The following is an 18,689-nucleotide window of genomic DNA, read 5'->3' as shown; positions in this document are numbered from 1 at the left end:
GGGTACAACTCCACACAATTCCCACCGCCCAATTTTTTTTTTTTATTTTTTATTTAAGAAAGGATTAATTAACAAAACCATAGGGTAGGAGGGGTACAACTCCACACAATTCCCACCACCCAATCTCCATATCCCACCCCCTCCCCCGATAGCTTTCCCATTCTCTATCCCTCTGGGAGCATGGACCCAGGGTCATTGAGGGTTGCAGAAGGTAGAAGGTCTGGCTTCTGTAATTGCTTCCTCGCTGAACATGGGCGTTGACTGGTCGGTCCATACTCCCAGTCTGCCTCTCTCTTTCCCTAGTAGGATGGGTCTCTGGGGAAGCTGAGCTCCAGGACACATTGGTGGTGTCTTCAATCCAGGGAAGAAAGCCAGACTATTTTTACATTACTAAGATGTCACTCTCATTGTCTCACCCTCATTATCTCACAGGTATAATACAGTGGAGATTTCCTGAAGAGACCAGACAGATGATGACATCATCATCCTGATGACTGTTGGAACGTGTGTTGTGTGTCCCTGGGTTTCAGGCATATGCTAATTCTAGTGCAAAAATGTACTGAAACGCAGAAACAAAACACTTTAGAGCACTCTTTTTTTTTTTTTTTTTTTTTTAAGTAGTACTAAGGGGTCTTGAAGAGTAGACAAGTTGTCCCATCACAGCACCACACTTCATTTCTAGATAAGTATGAGTCACATCATGGGTGATTTTGAACAGGTAGTGAAGGCAGACTATTATTCAAGTCAAGATGCTTACCGTTTCCATCTGTACTTCCACTCCAGAAGGAAAAAAATTTTTTTTATTTTTTTAAGTGTTTATTGGTTTTAATATTTTTAAATTTTATTTTAAGATTTTATTAATGAGAAAAATAGGAGGAGAGAGAAAGAACTAGATATCACTCTGGTACATGTGTTGCCGGGGATTGAACTTGGGACCTCATGGTTGAGAATCCAATGCTTTTATCCATTGTGCTACCTCCCAGACCACAAAAATAAATAAATAAATAAATAAATAAATAAATAAATAAATAAATAAATAAATACTCTTAAATTTCCTCACAAATATGTAGTGAACTAAAGCCTCTCCCACCCTATGGACTTCTCACTTATGAAACTAAGTGCGACTGCAGTCAGCAAATACATATCTGCCAGGAGCATCTGCTAGAAAGTGGATAGCAAGGACCTGCTGTGCGGTCCATTGTAGAGTCTGGACACTTACTAAAAAAGCACACACAAAAAAACAAATGAAAACTGGAAGAGGCCATTGCTGGGAAGGAGAACTGCCAAGTGTTAATAGGAGAGAAGCTGAGGAAGTCCCTAAGGACAGTGATGGAAAGAAGCACTGTAACCAGCATGTTAAACTGGCCTTGCCAGTTTAAAAACTCCAGGCCTGGGAAGGGTAGTAGCGCACCTGGTTGAGAGCACATTACAATACACAAGGACCCGGGTTCGAGCCCCCATTCCCTACCTGCAGGGGGAAAGCTTCGCGAGTGGCGGAGCAGTGTTGCAGGTGTCTCTCTCCCTCTCGACTTCTGGCTGTCTCTACCCAATAATAGAACATAATAAACAACCAACCAACTAAACAAACAGGTCCAAGTTTCCGGAAAGAAAACACTGTGAGAGGGGAAACTCAGCTGTGGGGCATTGAGAGAGAAAAATTCAACCGTGTTATGAGGGACAAGGCTCCATCACTTGGGGAAAGAAAGTCCAGAGGCTGTCACTGGATGTTAACAGCAAATGGCCAAGAAAAGGCTGAGAAAAGAAAAGGGAAACTTCTGAGATGACAGAGAAATACAAATGAAGCAAAGCAAGAAGCCCTGGAGTGCAGGTCTAGGCTAGGACTTCTAGTCTCCAGGAGAAGGGAAGCCACGCCTGCGAGAAGGGAGCCCAGACGGCAGCCCACTTCCCCTCCCTCAAGGTGCCCTCTGGACCGATGAATTGCGGAGTGGTTACATACAAAACTATGTCACGAGAGTCCTGAAACGTTCGGAAAGTAAAAACAAAACACCGCTGCAGAGTCCGTTAAAACTTCACTACAGTCGCAGCTGGATGCTTAGACGACTCAAGTAGATGGCGGAAGAGTTTCCTTGCAGACTGCAGCACCCTAAAGTGGACGCAGAGCAGGTGAGGGGGACCCTACGAATCCTATGTTAACTAGTCGCGCGCTGCGCGTGCGCAAAAGACTCCCGGGCTCTTCAGGTGCGCTCACTCTTCCGGCGGGCCTTTCCTGGGCGGAAACTCCAGGGCCTGCGCATGCGCTTTCCAGCTCTCCTGCTTGCTCCCAAGAGGCGGCCCAGGGCTTCAGGTGATCCCGCCCCTCCCTCGCAGCGCCGGACCAATCGTGTGGCGGTGGGAGGAATTTTCAAGATGGCCACCCGCCCACACGCTCTGCGAGAGCTCCATCGATTGGTTGGCGCCCGGGGCGCAGGTGCGCGCTTCCTATTGGGCGTGGGCGGAGCGCGAACCGCCGAAGCTTTCACGGCCGCTGCAGGTGAGCGCGCACACCCGTCGCTCCTCTCGCATAGCCTCGGGTGCGCGCGCGGGTGCGCAAGCTTGCGGGGAGGGAAGGCGGCCAGGAGTGGGGCTGCCGCGCCTGTCGCTTCTGCTCCGCCCCCTCCTCCTCCGCCGCCGCTGCAGTCGCGGCCACCCCTGAGGTTCGGAGGGAGGGAACCGTCCCCGCCTGCAGTGCCGCTAGTCCAACCCTCGGGCCCGCAGTGTGAGGAGCTCGCCGCGCGGAGAGCCGAGACGCGGCCGCCCCTCTGCAGGTGCCTGGGAGGAGGCGCCCGGGCCGCCGCAGTCTTCCGATCCCGCGGACGCGCACTTGTTCCCCGCGCTCCAGAGGGGCAGCCCGGCCGGAGGAGGCCGCTGCAGGGCCGGGCCTCAACATGAATCGCAGCCACCGGCACGGGGCGGGCAGCGGCTGCCTGGGCACCATGGAGGTGAAGAGCAAGGTGCGCGGGCCGGGCCGGGGCTGGGCGGAGCGGCAGGCCCGATGGGGCCGGGGGAGGTCGGGCCGGGCCGGGCTGGGCGCGGACGGGGAGCAGAGACCGGGGGCGGGTCGGCACGAGCCGGGGGGCGCTGCTGGGATCGGTGCAGGCGGGCGATGGCGGGGAATAAACTTGCCGGGAGGGGGTTGGGGGCTTTGTGCTGTGCTGACCCGGGTGGGAAGACCCGGGGAGCGCCTCTCGCTCCCTAAGCCTCCTTGTGCAGCCGCGAGCGGAGGGCCCCGGAGGATGGAGGCTGCCAAGCGCGGCGTGGTTGGAAAGGTTTGGGAGAATTCTCCCTACCGGCCCGGGAGTTTAAAAAAAAAAAAAGTCCGGGGAACACTGGTTGTCACCCAGCGCTGCCCCTCTCTCAAGCTCCCTAGTGGTTTGTGGCGGAGAAGGAGCACCCGGTTACCGGAGAACCCCTTTTCAAGTTAGACACGCTTCGTGCTCAGGATTTTTTTTTTCTTTCCAGCACCAACTTTGGTATGCATCTAATCTATAAAATTAACAGTATCACTTTACGTTTGAATAGCATTTTACAGTTTGAGCCTGGATGGATGCTCTTTTCATTCCAGCGTGGTTACCGTTTCACTTCGAGTGGCTTTTTTTGTTTGTTTGTTCTCTCCTGTTTTGTTTTTTTTTTTTTTTCTCGTTCCATCGTGCTGCCTTTTTTTTTTTTTTTTCTCCTCCTTTTCCATTCCTGGCCAATGATATGTCGGCCTGCTTTTGCTGATAATTACGCCGGGAAGGGGGAATTCCTAAATTGTAAGGTACCCAAAGCAGGATACCTTAGTCTATAGGGGATTAGTTAGGGAATGCTTTCCAAAGGGGATTTGAGCAGGAATTTGAATGTGCTCAGCAGCCACGGGAAACATTTTTAGCGAACATTTCATGAGTTGAAAAGCCAAAAAGGAGCTCAGACCACCTAGTTTGATTCTCCACGAGGACCAAGCCCAGAAAGATTCTAGCTTTGCCAAGCTCTGCTTATATGACAAAACCGTAAACTCTTCCCCCATGTATATCTTAAACTCTCTTTACAAAATAACTTGTAAGGTTTTGTAGAATACGAAAGAAAGTACACTAGCTGGGCCCAGAGAACATTTTTGAGTTGGGAAGACCAAAACACAAAAGCAGAAAATAAAAACATCTCAACTTCAAAGATAGTGAACATCACTGAATGTAAGATTATTTAGGGAGAATGCAAAATCTAGGAGTGGTCTTGAGTTGTGATTGAGGAAAACTTCCTGGAACCCGTGGCTAGAATAGTTTTTATTATCTAGAATTGATAAGCACAGTTCTATGAGTTGGAACAGAGATCAGCCCATCCAAAAGTATCTACAATCTTTTAAAAATGTTATTTGTCGCCTAATTCCATTATTAGGATGCAACTGGTTACAGAAACCGTTCTGTTTAATAAGAAAACAAATGTAATTATAGCAATTTAAGAAATGTTACTCTTCCCTGTGTCCTTCATGGAGCTTTCAAAGCAAATTGATGTTTTTGGACCGAGTTAAGGCAACTCAGAATATATAGAGCTAGCAACATAGTGACAGTAGTGGTTCTGTGCTCAGTGGCTGCATTTTCTCGTGGCATTTCTATTATAAATCTAGTTTGGGTTTTGTGGGAGTTGAGGTTAAGAAAAGAAAAATACTTATGATGTTGCATAATCTTGAAATTCATTTTGTGGCCCTAATCTTCATAGGAAGTCTTTAACCTCTTCGACTAGAAAACCTTGAACACTTAAGGACTGGAATTTCAGACTTTTTGTCTTTGTTTCTTGTCAACTGATTTGTGATTCTTTTCCATCCTTACATGCAACCTACATATTATATACTTGATCTGCCATACAGCTAGTTTAGTGAGCCACATCTCAAGTAGCATTCTGAGAGCCTGCTCCAAGTGAAGTGTGTTCCTTCCCTTCTAGCTGTTGGTAAAATATGTTTAGTAGAGATACTGTTTCTAGTGTGTCTATAACTCCTGTTTTAAATGTGTCCTTAATCATGCTTATCAAGTTATTATCATGCTGGGGCTTCACTCTTCTGGGTCATCTTTTTCAGATAGAAGAGAGAGGGAAAGATACCACAGCACTGAGGCTTTCCCCAGTGTGGTGTGAGGTCAGAACCAAACCTGGGTTGTGCAGTGACAAAGGATCACTATTCAGCTGAGTTATCTAGCTATCCCTGGCTACATTTTTTTTTTTTTTTAATTTTTTAACCAGAGCACTGTTAAGCTCTCTCTGGCTTATGGTAGTGCAGGGGATTGAACCTGGGATTTTGAAGCCTCAGGCATGAGAGTTTGTTTGCATAACCATTATGCTATCTACCCTCCGCCCAGCTACATTTATTTTTAAGGAATTAAATAAAACACTTGTCACTAACAGTTTTAAAATATGTTGGACAGATTTTTGAAGGGAAAATGTCCTTGTCACTACTTTAATTAGATCATAGTGGGTTTTGTTGTATTTTTTAACAAAGTGTTTAATAGGAAGTTGTAACCACAGCTAGAGGGCTGATCCACAGTTTAGGTCCTTTTTCTTTGAAAACAATAGTATGAACTTACTATCTTTGTTTATGAAAGGGAAATGTGTGGTACAGGTAATCAAAATAACAGATAATGTAAATGTACCTATAGAGTTAAACTTGGTCCCAGCTGTAGTGTGACGCTTTTCTCTGGTAATGATTTATCTTGTTTCTCCAGACTTGGGAAAGTTCTTAATCAATAATCAAGGTGGTGTCCTTTAATAACCTTAGAACAGTCTTTGAGCTGTACATTTCCTAATTATTATTCATAAGCAAACAGGATATTGAAATCAAGTTCACATTTCTAGAATGTACCAACAGATGTTAAGAGTGTCCATATACATTCTGAATATCTATAACAAACTACATCAGACTAAGTTATAAAGGATCTGTATGCTAAATAATTGTCTTAACTTTTTTCTCTCCATATTTTTCTTTCTGTAGTAAAAAAGTTCTCTTAATCCGGTTGTTTTGTTGAGATAGGTGGCACAATTTCTCCTTTTTATTTTTTCCTGCTAGCATTTTCAAAGGGCACTTCTCTAGAATCAGAGTTTTCCATTGTTGTTTTTTAAATCACAGCATTTAAGCAAAGGAGAAAAAAAATGATTGGACAAAGTTTTCATCCAAAGGCTTTAGCAACAACATTGAAACCCTAAAATGTTTTTTTGATGTTGTTCCTATTCAAATAAGCAAAGGAATAAACTATAGGTTAAATCTGAAAGCCGTAAGAACTTTATGTGTGATACTAAAACAAAACGAAGGAGAAACTATGACTTTTGATAATATCATAAGACTAGCTGATATGATGGGTGTTCCCGTTTTTATTTACTTTGAAACTTGAAGGTGTGACTAAACTTTTTGAGAGCTTTAGGTATGAGTCACCTTATTTTCTTGACAGATGTTAGTGTTTATGTTTCAGGAATGTGTTTTGGGAACTTTAAATCTTTTATTACAAGTAAGAAATGGTTTCGGAAAGTTTTCATTTAAATTTCAGACGTGATTCTTGTGGCATAGGTAAAACACATTAAAACACACTCACCACTTTAAACTTAACTGAGCCTAACTGCCTCCGATTTTGCTAGATTTGAATCTGCTCTTACTTATTTATTGACATTTTTAAATTTTTTTTAACAAAAGAGGTGCATAGAAAGATGCAGGGAGAGATCAAAGCACTGCTCAGATCTAGCTTATGGTGATGAGCTGGGGATTCAACCTGGGCATGAAAGTCTTTTGAATAACCATTATCTCCTTCCTTGTTTGTGTTTGTTTGTTTGTTTGTTTTGTTTTATCAGAGCACTGCTCCATTCTATTGAACCTGGAACATAGGAGCCTCGGGAATGAGTCTCTTTGAATAACCATTGTGCTATCTACCACCACCCAACCTTTTTTTTTTTTTAAGATTTTATTTATTTATGAGAAAGACAGGAGAGAGAAAGAACCAGACATCACTCTAGCATATGTGCTGCCGGGATCGAACTCGGGACCTTATGCTTGAGAGTCCAGAGCTTTTATCACTGCACCACCTCCCAGGCCACTCTTTTTTTTTTTTTTTAATTTTTAAAATTTATTTTCCTTTTTGTTGCCCTTTTTTTTTTTTTATTGATGTTGTTGTTAGATAGGACAGAAAGAAATGGAGAGAGGAGGGGGAGAGAAAGATAGACATCTACAGATCTGCTTCACTGCCTGTGAAGTGACTCCCCTGCAGGTGGGGAGCCGGGGATTCAGTGGTGCTTGTGCTTTGTGCCACATGCGCTTAACCTGCTGTGCTACCACCCGACTCCTGCCAACCTATCTTTTAAAAAATAATTTTATTTATTTATTTATTTTTGCCTCCAGGTTATTTATGGCTAGGGCTTGGTACTTGAACTATGAATCCACTGCTCCTGGAGGCTATCCTTTTTCCATTGTTGTTGTTGCTATTGTTGTTGGATAGGACAGAAATGGAGAGAGGAGGGCAAGACAGAGAAGGGGAGAGAAAGATAGACACCTGCAGACCTGCTTCACCGCCTGTGAAGTGACTCCCCTGCAGGTGGGGAGCCGGGGGCTGGAACGGGATCCTTGCTCTGGTCTTCGTGCCATGTGCACTTAACCCAGTGTGCTACCACCCAGCCCCCTATTTATTTTATTTTAATGAGAGAGACAGAAAGACCAGAGCACTGTTAAGCTCTGCTTTATGGTAGTGCTAGGGATTCAGCCTGGGATCTTGGAGCCTTAGGGATCAAAGTCTTTGTGCATTACCATTATGCTGTCTCCCCAGCACTGATTGATTTTATATATATATATATATTATTTATTTATTTATTCCCTTTTGTTGCCCTTGCTTTATTTTTTGTTTTTGTCTGTGTGTGTGTGTGTGTGTGATTTCCTTTTTTTTTAAGGTTTTTATTTATTTATGAGAAAGATAGGAGGAGAGGGAAAGAACCAGGCATCACTTTGGCACATGCCCTGCCAGGGATCAAACTTCGGACCTCATGCTTGAGTGTCCAAAGCTTTACCACTTCCACCACCTCCCAGACCACACCCTTGTTTTATTGGTGTAGTTATTATTGTTGTCGTTGGATAGGACAGAGAGAAATGGAGAGAAGAGGGGAAGACAGAGAGGGGAAAGAAAGATAGACACCTGCAGACCTGCTTCACCACCTGTGAAGCAACTCCCCTGCAGGTGGGGAACTGTGATCACTGATTTCTAATCGTGATTGTAGCCCTATTTTGTTTATTTTATTTTTGCCAGACTGAACCTGGGACCTCTAGGATTCAGGCATGAAAAGTGTGTTTGTTAAACAACTATGCTACCTCCGCAACCCCAAAGTCTGTATTTTTGTTAACAGCCACTATTTATACAAGTGATTCTAGAGGAGGGAAACAGGTCTAGAGATCAGAACTATGAAGATAAATATTGGGCATAATGGAGTTGTCATCCTTTCTGTTTGTGTAATTCCTTAGTTGTTCTGATATAAATTAGTATCTTTACTCACTAATTAGTGAGCTTTTGCAGCAGGCCTGAGCCTTTCAGTCTCCAGGGCTTGCTGCTATGTGAAGCACATAAACACTTGCTGTGTTAATAGGCTAGTTGTAGGACATATATCATCAAACTTACTTTTAAACACTAGCATGGGGGAAGTGTGATATTTTTATCAAAGGACTGTTTGGCTCTGGGCTTATCGTGATACCAGGGATTGAACTTGGAACCTCTGGTGCCTTTGGTATGAACATCTGTTGTATTACTGATGGCACTACCTCCTGGTCCATAAAGTTTGTTCTATTTAATATTTAGATTTCTGTAATGAAAGAGAGAAAGTGCAGTGGCATCTCTGACACTTGGGATGCCAGGGACTGACAGGACTCAGGACCACTTACTGTGAGAGTCCAGTGCTTTGTCCATCATACCACCTCCAGGGCCCCAGAATATGCTTCTTATCCCTAGACATTTGAGTGGTGTGATATGCTTCCATTTATATTGCACCTTAATAGCAAAGGAGTCGTTTTCATGTTTGGGGGCATTTGTTGTTGCGTGTGTGTGTGTGTGTGTGTGTGTGTGTGTGTTGCTCTTGATTCTTGCCACTTTTCTATAAATTCATAATTTCTTTTTATGGTTCAGGACACTTAGATTTCCCCCCCCCCTTTCTTTTCTTGCTAATAGTAGAAATGAGACTGAGATTCATCTAATCAGTAACCATGGCCTGAGTGAGAAAAGCTGCGCTAGGATCTAGCTACAGCAAGTCCTGAAACCCTTAGGATTGAGTTGTCTGCATCTCCTGAAAGGAATGCAGCAGGGAGAGGAGTACATTCCTATGCTTTTGCTGTTTTATCTCCAGATAACGAGGTTTTTGGCAATAGATGATATCATCGGACTCTTTATTATGGGAAATGCTCTGCCTGTTGATTTCCTATGGTTTGCATTTTAAAAATGAGTCCTGCTGCTACTGCTTTTCTGGGTTTAAAAAATTAATGTGTTCATTATATTTATAGTTTGGAGCTGAATTTCGTCGGTTTTCACTGGAAAGATCAAAACCTGGAAAATTTGAGGAGTTTTATGGATTATTGCAACATGTTCACAAGATACCCAATGTTGAAGTTTTGGTTGGCTATGCAGACATCCATGGAGACTTACTACCTATCAATAATGATGATAATTACCACAAAGCTGTTTCTACAGCCAATCCACTACTTAGGATTTTTATACAAAAAAAGGGTGAGTACTATTTTTTAAAAGGTTTTAGAAATAGGAATAGTTATCATTGATAAAGCACACAGACATTGCCACCAATTTAATGAAACAACATTTTGTGTGACTTACCATAGTAAACAAGTGGCTTAAAACATTTGTGATGCTGTTGGTTTAATATGTATCACTAATTGTGCTTTAGGAAAAGTGTTTTTAATTCATTATAATCTTGGTTTTTGTTTAAGTAGAAATTAAGGGCTTTCTGAATTTTTACTTACTTGAATCAAATTGTGTCCATTTTGGAGGCAGAAATATTCTAGTTTGTGTGTATGTGTGAACCAGAGCTGAATAGTGCTCAAATAACACAAAAACTGGGGGTCTATCAGTAACGTTGCAGCTTAAGCGCACATGGCACAAAGCGCAAGGACGGGCATAAGGATCTCGGTTCGAGCCCCCGGCTCCCTACCTGCAGTGTGGTCGCTTCACAAGCGGTGAAGCAGGTCTGCAGGTGTCTGTCTTTCTCTCCCCTCTGTCTTCCCCTCCACTCTCCATTTCTCTGACCTATCCAACGACATCATCAACAACAACCATAATAATAACCACAACAATGATAAAACAAGGGCAACAAAAAAGGGGGAGGGAATAGCCTCCAGGAGCAGTGGTTTCATGGTTCAGGCACCAATCCCCAGCAATAACCCTGAAGGCAAAAAAAAAAAAAACTATTAAAAATGAGAGAAGGATAGAAATGTTCTAGTTTGCTGATGGTAACTAGCTTTCACAGGTTGTTTACTACTTAACAGATCCAGAGGGTCTTTGTTTATCCTTCCTGAGTCTGTATCTATAGAATGAACATGTTATCTCGTAGGATTACTGGGAAGACTAAACAGCTAAGTGCTGTGCCCTAGCATGTAACTACCATCTTCTGTAAATGGGTTTATCGTTTTTCTTCTAGGATAATAGAAGTTAAATTAATTATCTGAAAACTTAGTCATTACTTTTGAAGCAATATAAATATCAATGTTAGTCTTGCAAAAGGACATTTAAAACAGCTACTCTATATGGCAATATATTTTCAAATATATTTTATGGACTTAAACTTTCTTTTTTTATTTTAACTTTTGGACTCCTGTATATGTTACCTGTCCATCTGCTGACAGGCAGTGTATGCCATTATTCCTTTGTCTTTGATACGTGTAGTTTGAAGAAAAAGTTTAGGAAACCTTCCTAAGAAGGCAGTATTGTTGGGACAATTTAATACCTTACTAAATTTGTAAACCAACCAGAAAACAATTTGAGAATGAATAGAGATTACTCCTGAAGTCTGATAAGCACTGGACCACTCCCAGGGCTTTGAAATTCCACTGATTGTGTATCTGCTCTCCTGGGTTTGGAGAAACTAAAGTCCACCAACAAAATAAGCCCCCAGGGTTACCTATGTCTGTATCACTTGACTATTTACAAAACACAATTATTTACCCAAACCTTTAATAGTTTTTGGGTGTGCTGATCTAAGCCAGTTTTTTCGGTTGTTTGGGATAGATTAGTGGTGGCAGCAATAGAGAGCAAAAGCACAGAGGAGGTAGTTGAGGAAAGCAGCAGTGGAAGATAAAACGAGTATTTGAGTCATTGTGCTCCCCTATTGATGGTGTAGGGTTGGTTCAACAGAAGGATTTTCTGGGTTGGAGCCTGATGGGGACACAGCCGTAAAGGAGCAGAATTTGGAAGAGCTCCTTGGAAAGAATGTGTTGGTTTTTCATACAAATAAACTTATCAGGCTGGTAAGTTTCAACCATGTCATGTAGGAAATTAGGAATGGTAGGCTGGAGTTAGGATTGCAATCTAGAGGCTAATCAGAGTTGGGAATTTGCAGAAAAGTGTTCGTTGAAATTTTGAAGTTTACATGTAAGAGCCAGCTGAGGTGAAGACTAGCAGCAAACCTTCCATGCACAGAATGTTTGGGGAGAAAGAAGAGCAATAGAGGACAATAAAATTTGTCAGTTTAAACAGAATCATTTAAAATGTTTTCAAGTATTAGGCCTTTCTTGTTAGCAGTTGTAATTTTCATTAAAAATCTAGTTGCTTTTTGTAATGTGTATTCAAACACATGGCTGTTTTTAAACTATTGTCATCTGACAAAATATTGTGTATCCCCCCTTTTTTTTAAATAGTGATTCATTTTATATCACCTCCTGTTTTTATTACTGGAACCCTAACAATTACATGATTATAGAGGAATCCTAATATTTTCTACACCATGCATATGTGGACAGAAGCTTTCTGTGTTATAAACATCTAATATATATATAACTAATAGTCCATGGAACTTGATTTATTTTAAGGTTATACTTATCTTTTATTTGAAGATATGTTTTGTTTTGTGTTTGTTTTGCCTCCAGGGTTATTGCTGCAGCTCAGTGCCTGCACTACAAATCCACTGCTCCCGGGTTGTTTCTTTTTTCTGTTGTTGTTGTTGCTGCTGCTGCTGCTGCTGCTGCTGTTGGATAGGACAGAGAGAAATTGAGAGAGATGGGGAAGACAGAGAGGGGAGAGAAAGACACCTGCAGACCTGCTTCAACACTTGCAAAGCGATACCTCTGTAGGTGGAGGGATCCTTGCCTCGGTCCTTGCACTTTGCAAGCTACTGCCCAGCCCCTGAGGATATGTATTTTAAGACTGTGTTTACAATGAGGAGAGGCATTAGGAGAGAAAAAGAGAACCAGGCTTTACTCTGGTTTGAACTCAGCTGACCTCACTTGTAATAGTCCAACACTTTATCCGCTGTGCCACTTGCCAGACCACTATTTTTTAAATTTTTAATCTTTATTTATTGGGTTTGGGTAGAGACAGCCAGGCATTGAGAGGTTGGGGGGGGATTGAGAGGGAGGGAGACACCTCCAGCACTGCTTCACCACCTGCTAAGCTCCCGCTACAGGTGGAGAGCAGGGGCTCAAACCTGGGTCCTTGAACATTGTAACGTGTGCCCAACCAGGTGCACCACCACCCGCCTCCCCTCCACCACCATAATTATTATTTTGGGGGGCTGAGGGGCACATCTCCAGGCCTTCACTCTTCAGGAGGAGGGATAGAAGGAAACCACAGCACCAACACTTCCTTCAGTGTGGTGTGGGGGCCAGACTCAAGCCTGGGTGGTGCACATAGCATTGCCATTGATTATCCAAGTGAACTATTTTGTAGGCCCTAGAATCTGGTTTAGAAATATGTATTCCATTCAACAGAAAGCTTTCATTTGTAAGTATAAGTTGAATACAAATATGACCTAAGCAAAAACATGAAAGTAAGTAGGTAAGTTGATGCCTGCTTAAAATCCTCTGGTGGTTTCCCATTGCAGCCAGGATAAAATTCTTCCTGATTTGAACATAAAACCTCATCTTCCAGTATCCTCCCATTCCCTCATTGAAGCCAACCACTTGGAGTTTCTTTCTGTCCCTGGAACTTGGTAAACTTGTAACAACCATCTGTGTTTTTGTACTTAGTCTTTTCTATTAAGAATGTTTTCTTCCCTCTGCTGCTCCCTCATTCTTCAGATCAAATAACTTTAAGGAATGGGAAGATAGCATAATGGTTACCCAAAAAGCCTTTCATGCCTAAGGCATCAAAAGGTTCCAGGTTCAATCCCAAACATCACCATAAGCCAGAGCTGAGCAGCACTCTACTGAGAGAGAGGGAGAGAGAGAGAGGAAGAAAGAAAGAAAGAAAGAAAGAAAGAAAGAAAGAAAGAAAGAAAGAAAGAAAGAGGTTAATTTATGTAAACCTTAACTTTAAATTTGGGAAATACAGAGCATGACCTTAAGTGTAATCACATCACACTGCTTAATTACAACACATTTTCTGTTTTCCTAGCCTCTTGGTTCCTATTGAGTCATCAGGGCAGCACCAACTGGTTTTTTAAACATTTTATTTTATGTTATGTTATTTTAATGAGAGAGAGGGGCAGAGACACTAGAGCTCTGCTCTGGTTTATGGTGGTACTGGGGGGTTGAACCTAGGACCTCAGAGCCTGAGGCATACAAGGTATTTGCATAACTACTGTGCTGTCTTACCAGACCCTGAATTTTAAAAACACATTTCAAAGCCATATAAAATTTTAAAACCAGACCAGCAAGATAACTCACCTAGATAATACACCTGCTTTGTCACGCACACTACCCGGCTCCAGCCTCATTCCCAGCCTCACTGGAGGAAGCTTCATACTTTTGGTGTATCTCTTTCATCTGAAAAAGTCAAAGCAGTAAAACTCTGGCAACAACAAATAAGTAATAAAAGAAAAATTTAAAGCCATGATCTTTTTAAATTGGATGTGCTCAACTAAATAAGGTTTCTTTGAAAGGAAAGCTTACAATTGAATGCACAAACTTTTTTTTTTAACAGCTATTATCAATTCTAAATTATATATTGAAAAGTTTTGTTTTATAATAATTTGTTGTTAGGAAGAACACCCCATGCTCTCTTTCTAGGGCTGTTACCATAAAAGCAAAAACAAAAGAAAAAAACCCTTATCCATCCCCTATTAAAATTTAGAAGATCTTTGGGAAAGGGCAAAGAGGAGATACAGGATAGAATCTCTCTTATTGTCTAGGTCACTGTGTAGTAAGCAGTTTTAGAAAGTGTTTAAAAGTCACACCTTTAAGAAGAAAAAGTGGGGGCTGGGCGGTAGCGCAGTGGGTTAAGCATACATGGCACAAAGCGCAAGGGCCAGTCTAAGGATCCCAGTTTGAGCCCCCAGCTCCCCACCTGCAGGGGAGTTGCTTCACAAGCAGTGAAGCAGATCTGCAGGTGTCTATCTTTCTTTCCCCCTCTGTCTTTCCCTCCTCTCTCCATTTTTCTCTGTCCTATCTGTTAAAATAATAACAACTAGAAACAAGGGCAACAAAATGGGAAAAATGCCCTCCAGGAGCAGTGGATTCATAGTGCAGGCACCAAGCACTAGCAATAACCCTGGAGGGAAGAAAAAAAAAAAGAGAAGAAGAAACTAATCATTTCTAAATATTGGAGTGGAATAGAGGCAGGGAAATTTCTCCTTCCTTCCTTCCTTCCTTCCTCCTTTCTGTTTTGATAGACAGAGAGAGACTAAGAGACTTAAATCACTACTCCCCTCATGAAGTTCCCCCCCTGCAGTGGGGACCAGGAGCTTAAACGTAGGTCCTCACTTACGGTAACGTGTTCCCTGGTGTGCCACCACCTTACCCTAAATATTTCACAGCCATTTGTGAGGATCAGACAGATTTTGGGTTCAATAATCAGTACAGACCTCTAGCCTGAACTGATCAGAATGTCTTAGTGGGCCACAATTTGGTTTTATATGACATTAGACAAATAATGCTTGTATATTAGATTTATTTGAGGGTATTTGATAGCATCACTAGAGGAGCCTCTTCTCAATATTTTCTTAGAACATGACCATTTAGTCCAGACCCCTGTAACTGGACCAATATCTAAATCATTTCTATTTTGAGATGTACCTTAAATGTATATAGTTTGTGTATATGTATTCATAAAATATTTTTCAACTTTATTTAATTTGATAGAAATTGAGATGGAAGGGGGAGAGAGAGAGACCTGCAGACCTGTTTCACTGCTTATGAAAATTACCCCTGCAGGTTGGGGCTGGAGGTTTGAACTCAGGTCCTTGCACATGGTAATATGTGCACTTCACCAGGAACACCACCACCTAGTCATAGTTTGTGTACATATATATTAAGTAGTTATTTACTTATTCCCTTTTGTTGCCCTTGTTTTATTGTTGTAGTTATTATTGTTTTTGGGTAGGACAGAGATAAATGGAGAGAGGAGGGACAGAGAGGGGGAAAGAAAGACACCTGCTCGAACCAGGATCCTTACGCTTGTACTTGTGCTCTGTGTCACTGCTGCGCTACCGCCTGACTCCCAGTTTGTATATTTTTTTAAAAGGTTATTTAGTAATGAGAGAGAGAGTGCACCAGAACATCACTGACACATGTGATGGCAGGAAACGAACTCTAGACTTTGTGTTTGAGGGTCAAAAACTTTATCCACTGTGCCACATTCTAGGCCCCTAGTTTCTATATTTTAACGAATCAGGAATTAATTTTAGAAATAGTACAAAGTGTTCAAGCCCCAGCTCCCCACCTGCAGGGGAGTCGCTTCACAGGCAGTGAAGCAGGTCTGCAGGTGTCTCTCTTTCTCTCCCCCTCTCTGTCTTCCCCTCCTCTCTCCATTTCTCTCTGTTCTATCCAACAACGACAACAACAATAATAACTGCAACAATAAAACAACAAGGGCAACAAAGGGAATAAATAAATAAATATTAAAAAGAAAAAGAAATAGTACAAAGTATATACATTTTATTTAAATTGTTTATTCATGACAAAAATTGGAGAGAAAGAATCAGACATCACTCTGGTACATATGCTGCCAGGGATTGAACTCAGGACCTCATGCTTTAGAGTCCGTTTTATCCACTGCACCATCTCCCAGACCACCAAAGAATATACATTCTAACCATAAATTATTATTTTTTAAATGACATTTAAATAGAAGAAAGTGTGCCATATCATCTCTGAATATGACACCAATTTCTCAGAAACCTAGATGCCACTTTAATGGTAATTTATTTTTCAGTTCCCAAGTCTACTAAAACTGTTCTCATTATTCTTCAAATCTATTTCCTCATTGCCATTGCCTTCACTTCAGACTAGGTGTCATCCTTAATCGCCACAATAGCTGCCTCCCTTCCACCTCAGGTCTCTTATTCAGCTTGCAGTAAGAATGCATTTTTTTTTTTTTTTACCTCCAGGGTTATTGCTGGGGCTCTGTGCCTGCACTATTAGGAATCCACTGCTCCTGGAGGCTATTTTTCCCCTTTGTTGCCCTTGTTGTTTATTGTCATCGTTGTTATTATTATTGTTGTTGCTGTTGTTGGATAAGACAGAGAGAAATGGAGAGAGGAGGGGAAGACAGAGGATGGGAGAGAAAGATAGACACCTGCAGACCCCCCCCCTCCCCGCCGGTGGGGGGCCAGGGGTTTCAGCCGGGATCCTTGTGCCAGTCCTTGCGCTTAGCGCCATGTGCACTTAAACCACTGTGCTACCCCCCTGACCCCCGTAAACATGCATTTTACAGAAAAACCCAACTCCTTATCTTCTTGGCATTGTCCTTAGACTAAAATACTAAGTCAGGATATTTCCAAGGAGGCATATTGTTTGTCGTCATGGTACCAGCCAACTCTGACTTTTACTCTTCATTTTTCCTCCCTCCATTCAACCTTCCATCCTCACTCACTGTATTGGATTTTTCTGTCTGCTCCAGCCTGTATTTCTGTATACTAGGAGATTAATTTTTCTTGTATTAGGCAGTGAAAAGGTTTGTGCAATCTTGTGTATTGCTTTAAATGATTTTTAGTCTAAACAAAGCTTTCTTGGGACGTGGCCATGCGTACTCATATGTGTTTCTTGTGGCTGCTTTTGCACTATAAACTATTAGCTGTGACACCTAAATGTTTGTTGTATAACTTTTTTTTAAAAGATTTTATTTATTTATTTATTAAAGAGAAAGATAGGAGGCGAGAGAGAAAGAACCAGGCATTACTCTGGTACATGTGCTACTGGGGATTGAACTCAGGACCTCATGCTTGAGAGTCTGATGCCTTATCCACTGCACCACCTCCCAGACCACTGTTGTATAACTCTTACTTTAAAAAGTTAGGGAGTCAGGCGGTAGCGCAGCAGGTTAAGCGCAGGTGGCGAAGTGCAAGGACCAGCATAAGGATCCCGGTTCGAGCCCCCAGCTCCCCACCTGCAGGGGAGTCGCTTCACAGGCAGTGAAGCAGGTTTGCAGGTGTCTGTCTTTCTCTCCCCCTCTCTGTCTTCCCCTCGTCTCTCTCCATTTCTCTCTGTCCTATCCAACAACGACATCAATAACAACAGTGATAACTACAACAATAAAACAAGGCTAACAAAAGGGAATAAATAATAAGTAAATAATTTTTTTAAAAAGTTCAGAACAATGTCAAAACTTACTTTTTAAAAGATTTTATTTATTAACACCAGAGCATGACTCTGGTACTTGGGATGCCCAGGACTGAACTCAGGACTTCATGCTTTCAAGTTCATTGTCTGCTTACTGTGCCATGTCGTGGGCCCCTCAAAAATGATGTAATTCTTTCTTGTCTTCCTACTGAATTTTAAATGGGACAAATCTTTGAAATTTATTGGTGACCCTACTATAGACTGCTGTTTTGTTGTTGTGTGCGCATGCCGATGGGATTTGTATAATACTTTTCTCCCTACGCTCAGATTCACTCATTTGCTACAGACTTTTTATTTCTTGTGTCTATGCCTGCCACTCTCTAGTTGACCCTATTGTTCACTCTGAATCAGTGATTTAGGACTGTGAACTAGGGAATGAAACAACCAGACTTTTCAGAATTAATGTTCTGTTTTGGTTTTATATTTTCAATCAGTACTGCTTAACTCTGATTTAAGGTGGTCCTGGGATTGAACCTGCTACCTCAGAGATTTAGGCCCAATAATAATTTGCACAAGCATTATTCATATTCTTTCTCTCTCTGTCTCTCCCCCCTCTCTCACTGTCCTCCCCCCCCCCGCAAAATTAATGTTTACAGAGTAAATAGAGGGAGGTTTGCAGAGTTCTTCTATAAGTAAATTCCTTTTTGTATCCAATAAAGATAGATCCATTTTGGCTCTTCAAAGGCATTGCAGGTGGATCCTTCCACATAATCTGAGATTGTCTACTGAGGACAAGCTCAGAATTCCTGGGACATTGTTATGTAAGCCTGTATCTTTCTTGTACTATTCCAGAAGCCCAGGTTTGTGCAAGTGGAAGGTTGCTATGCACCAAGTTACCAAACTTTCCATCTCACTTTGAGTTTAGCACTTCGATATACATACACAGGTAGAAAGTCAGCTCCCATTCTTTGTGGACATTCACCTTTACACTTTAAGCTAACACCCTGCACCCTGGCTTTCTGCCAAAATATTTCTTTTCCCAGTGGCTGGAAAC

General features: G+C 42.0%; 1 protein-coding gene across 2 annotated transcripts in view; it reads left to right on the top strand.

Moving 5' to 3' along the window:
* The first annotated feature begins 2,524 nt into the window (after positions 1-2,524).
* PARD6B (par-6 family cell polarity regulator beta) overlaps positions 2,525-18,689 on the top strand; it is a 37,762-nt gene continuing 21,597 nt past the window's right edge. The window contains exons 1-2 of one of the 2 annotated variants that reach the window (XM_060185354.1): positions 2,525-2,951; positions 9,476-9,698. In XM_060185354.1, the coding sequence (XP_060041337.1) occupies positions 2,886-2,951; positions 9,476-9,698 (289 nt within the window). In that variant the 5' untranslated portion in view covers positions 2,525-2,885. The remainder of the gene's footprint in view (positions 2,952-9,475; positions 9,699-18,689) is intronic. The other variant, XM_007533113.3, reaches the window with a different exon arrangement.

Source organism: Erinaceus europaeus, chromosome 1 (genome assembly GCF_950295315.1).
Source record: "Erinaceus europaeus chromosome 1, mEriEur2.1, whole genome shotgun sequence".
NCBI lineage: Eukaryota > Metazoa > Chordata > Mammalia > Eulipotyphla > Erinaceidae > Erinaceus > Erinaceus europaeus.
This window is presented reverse-complemented; position numbering and strand designations above follow the sequence as displayed.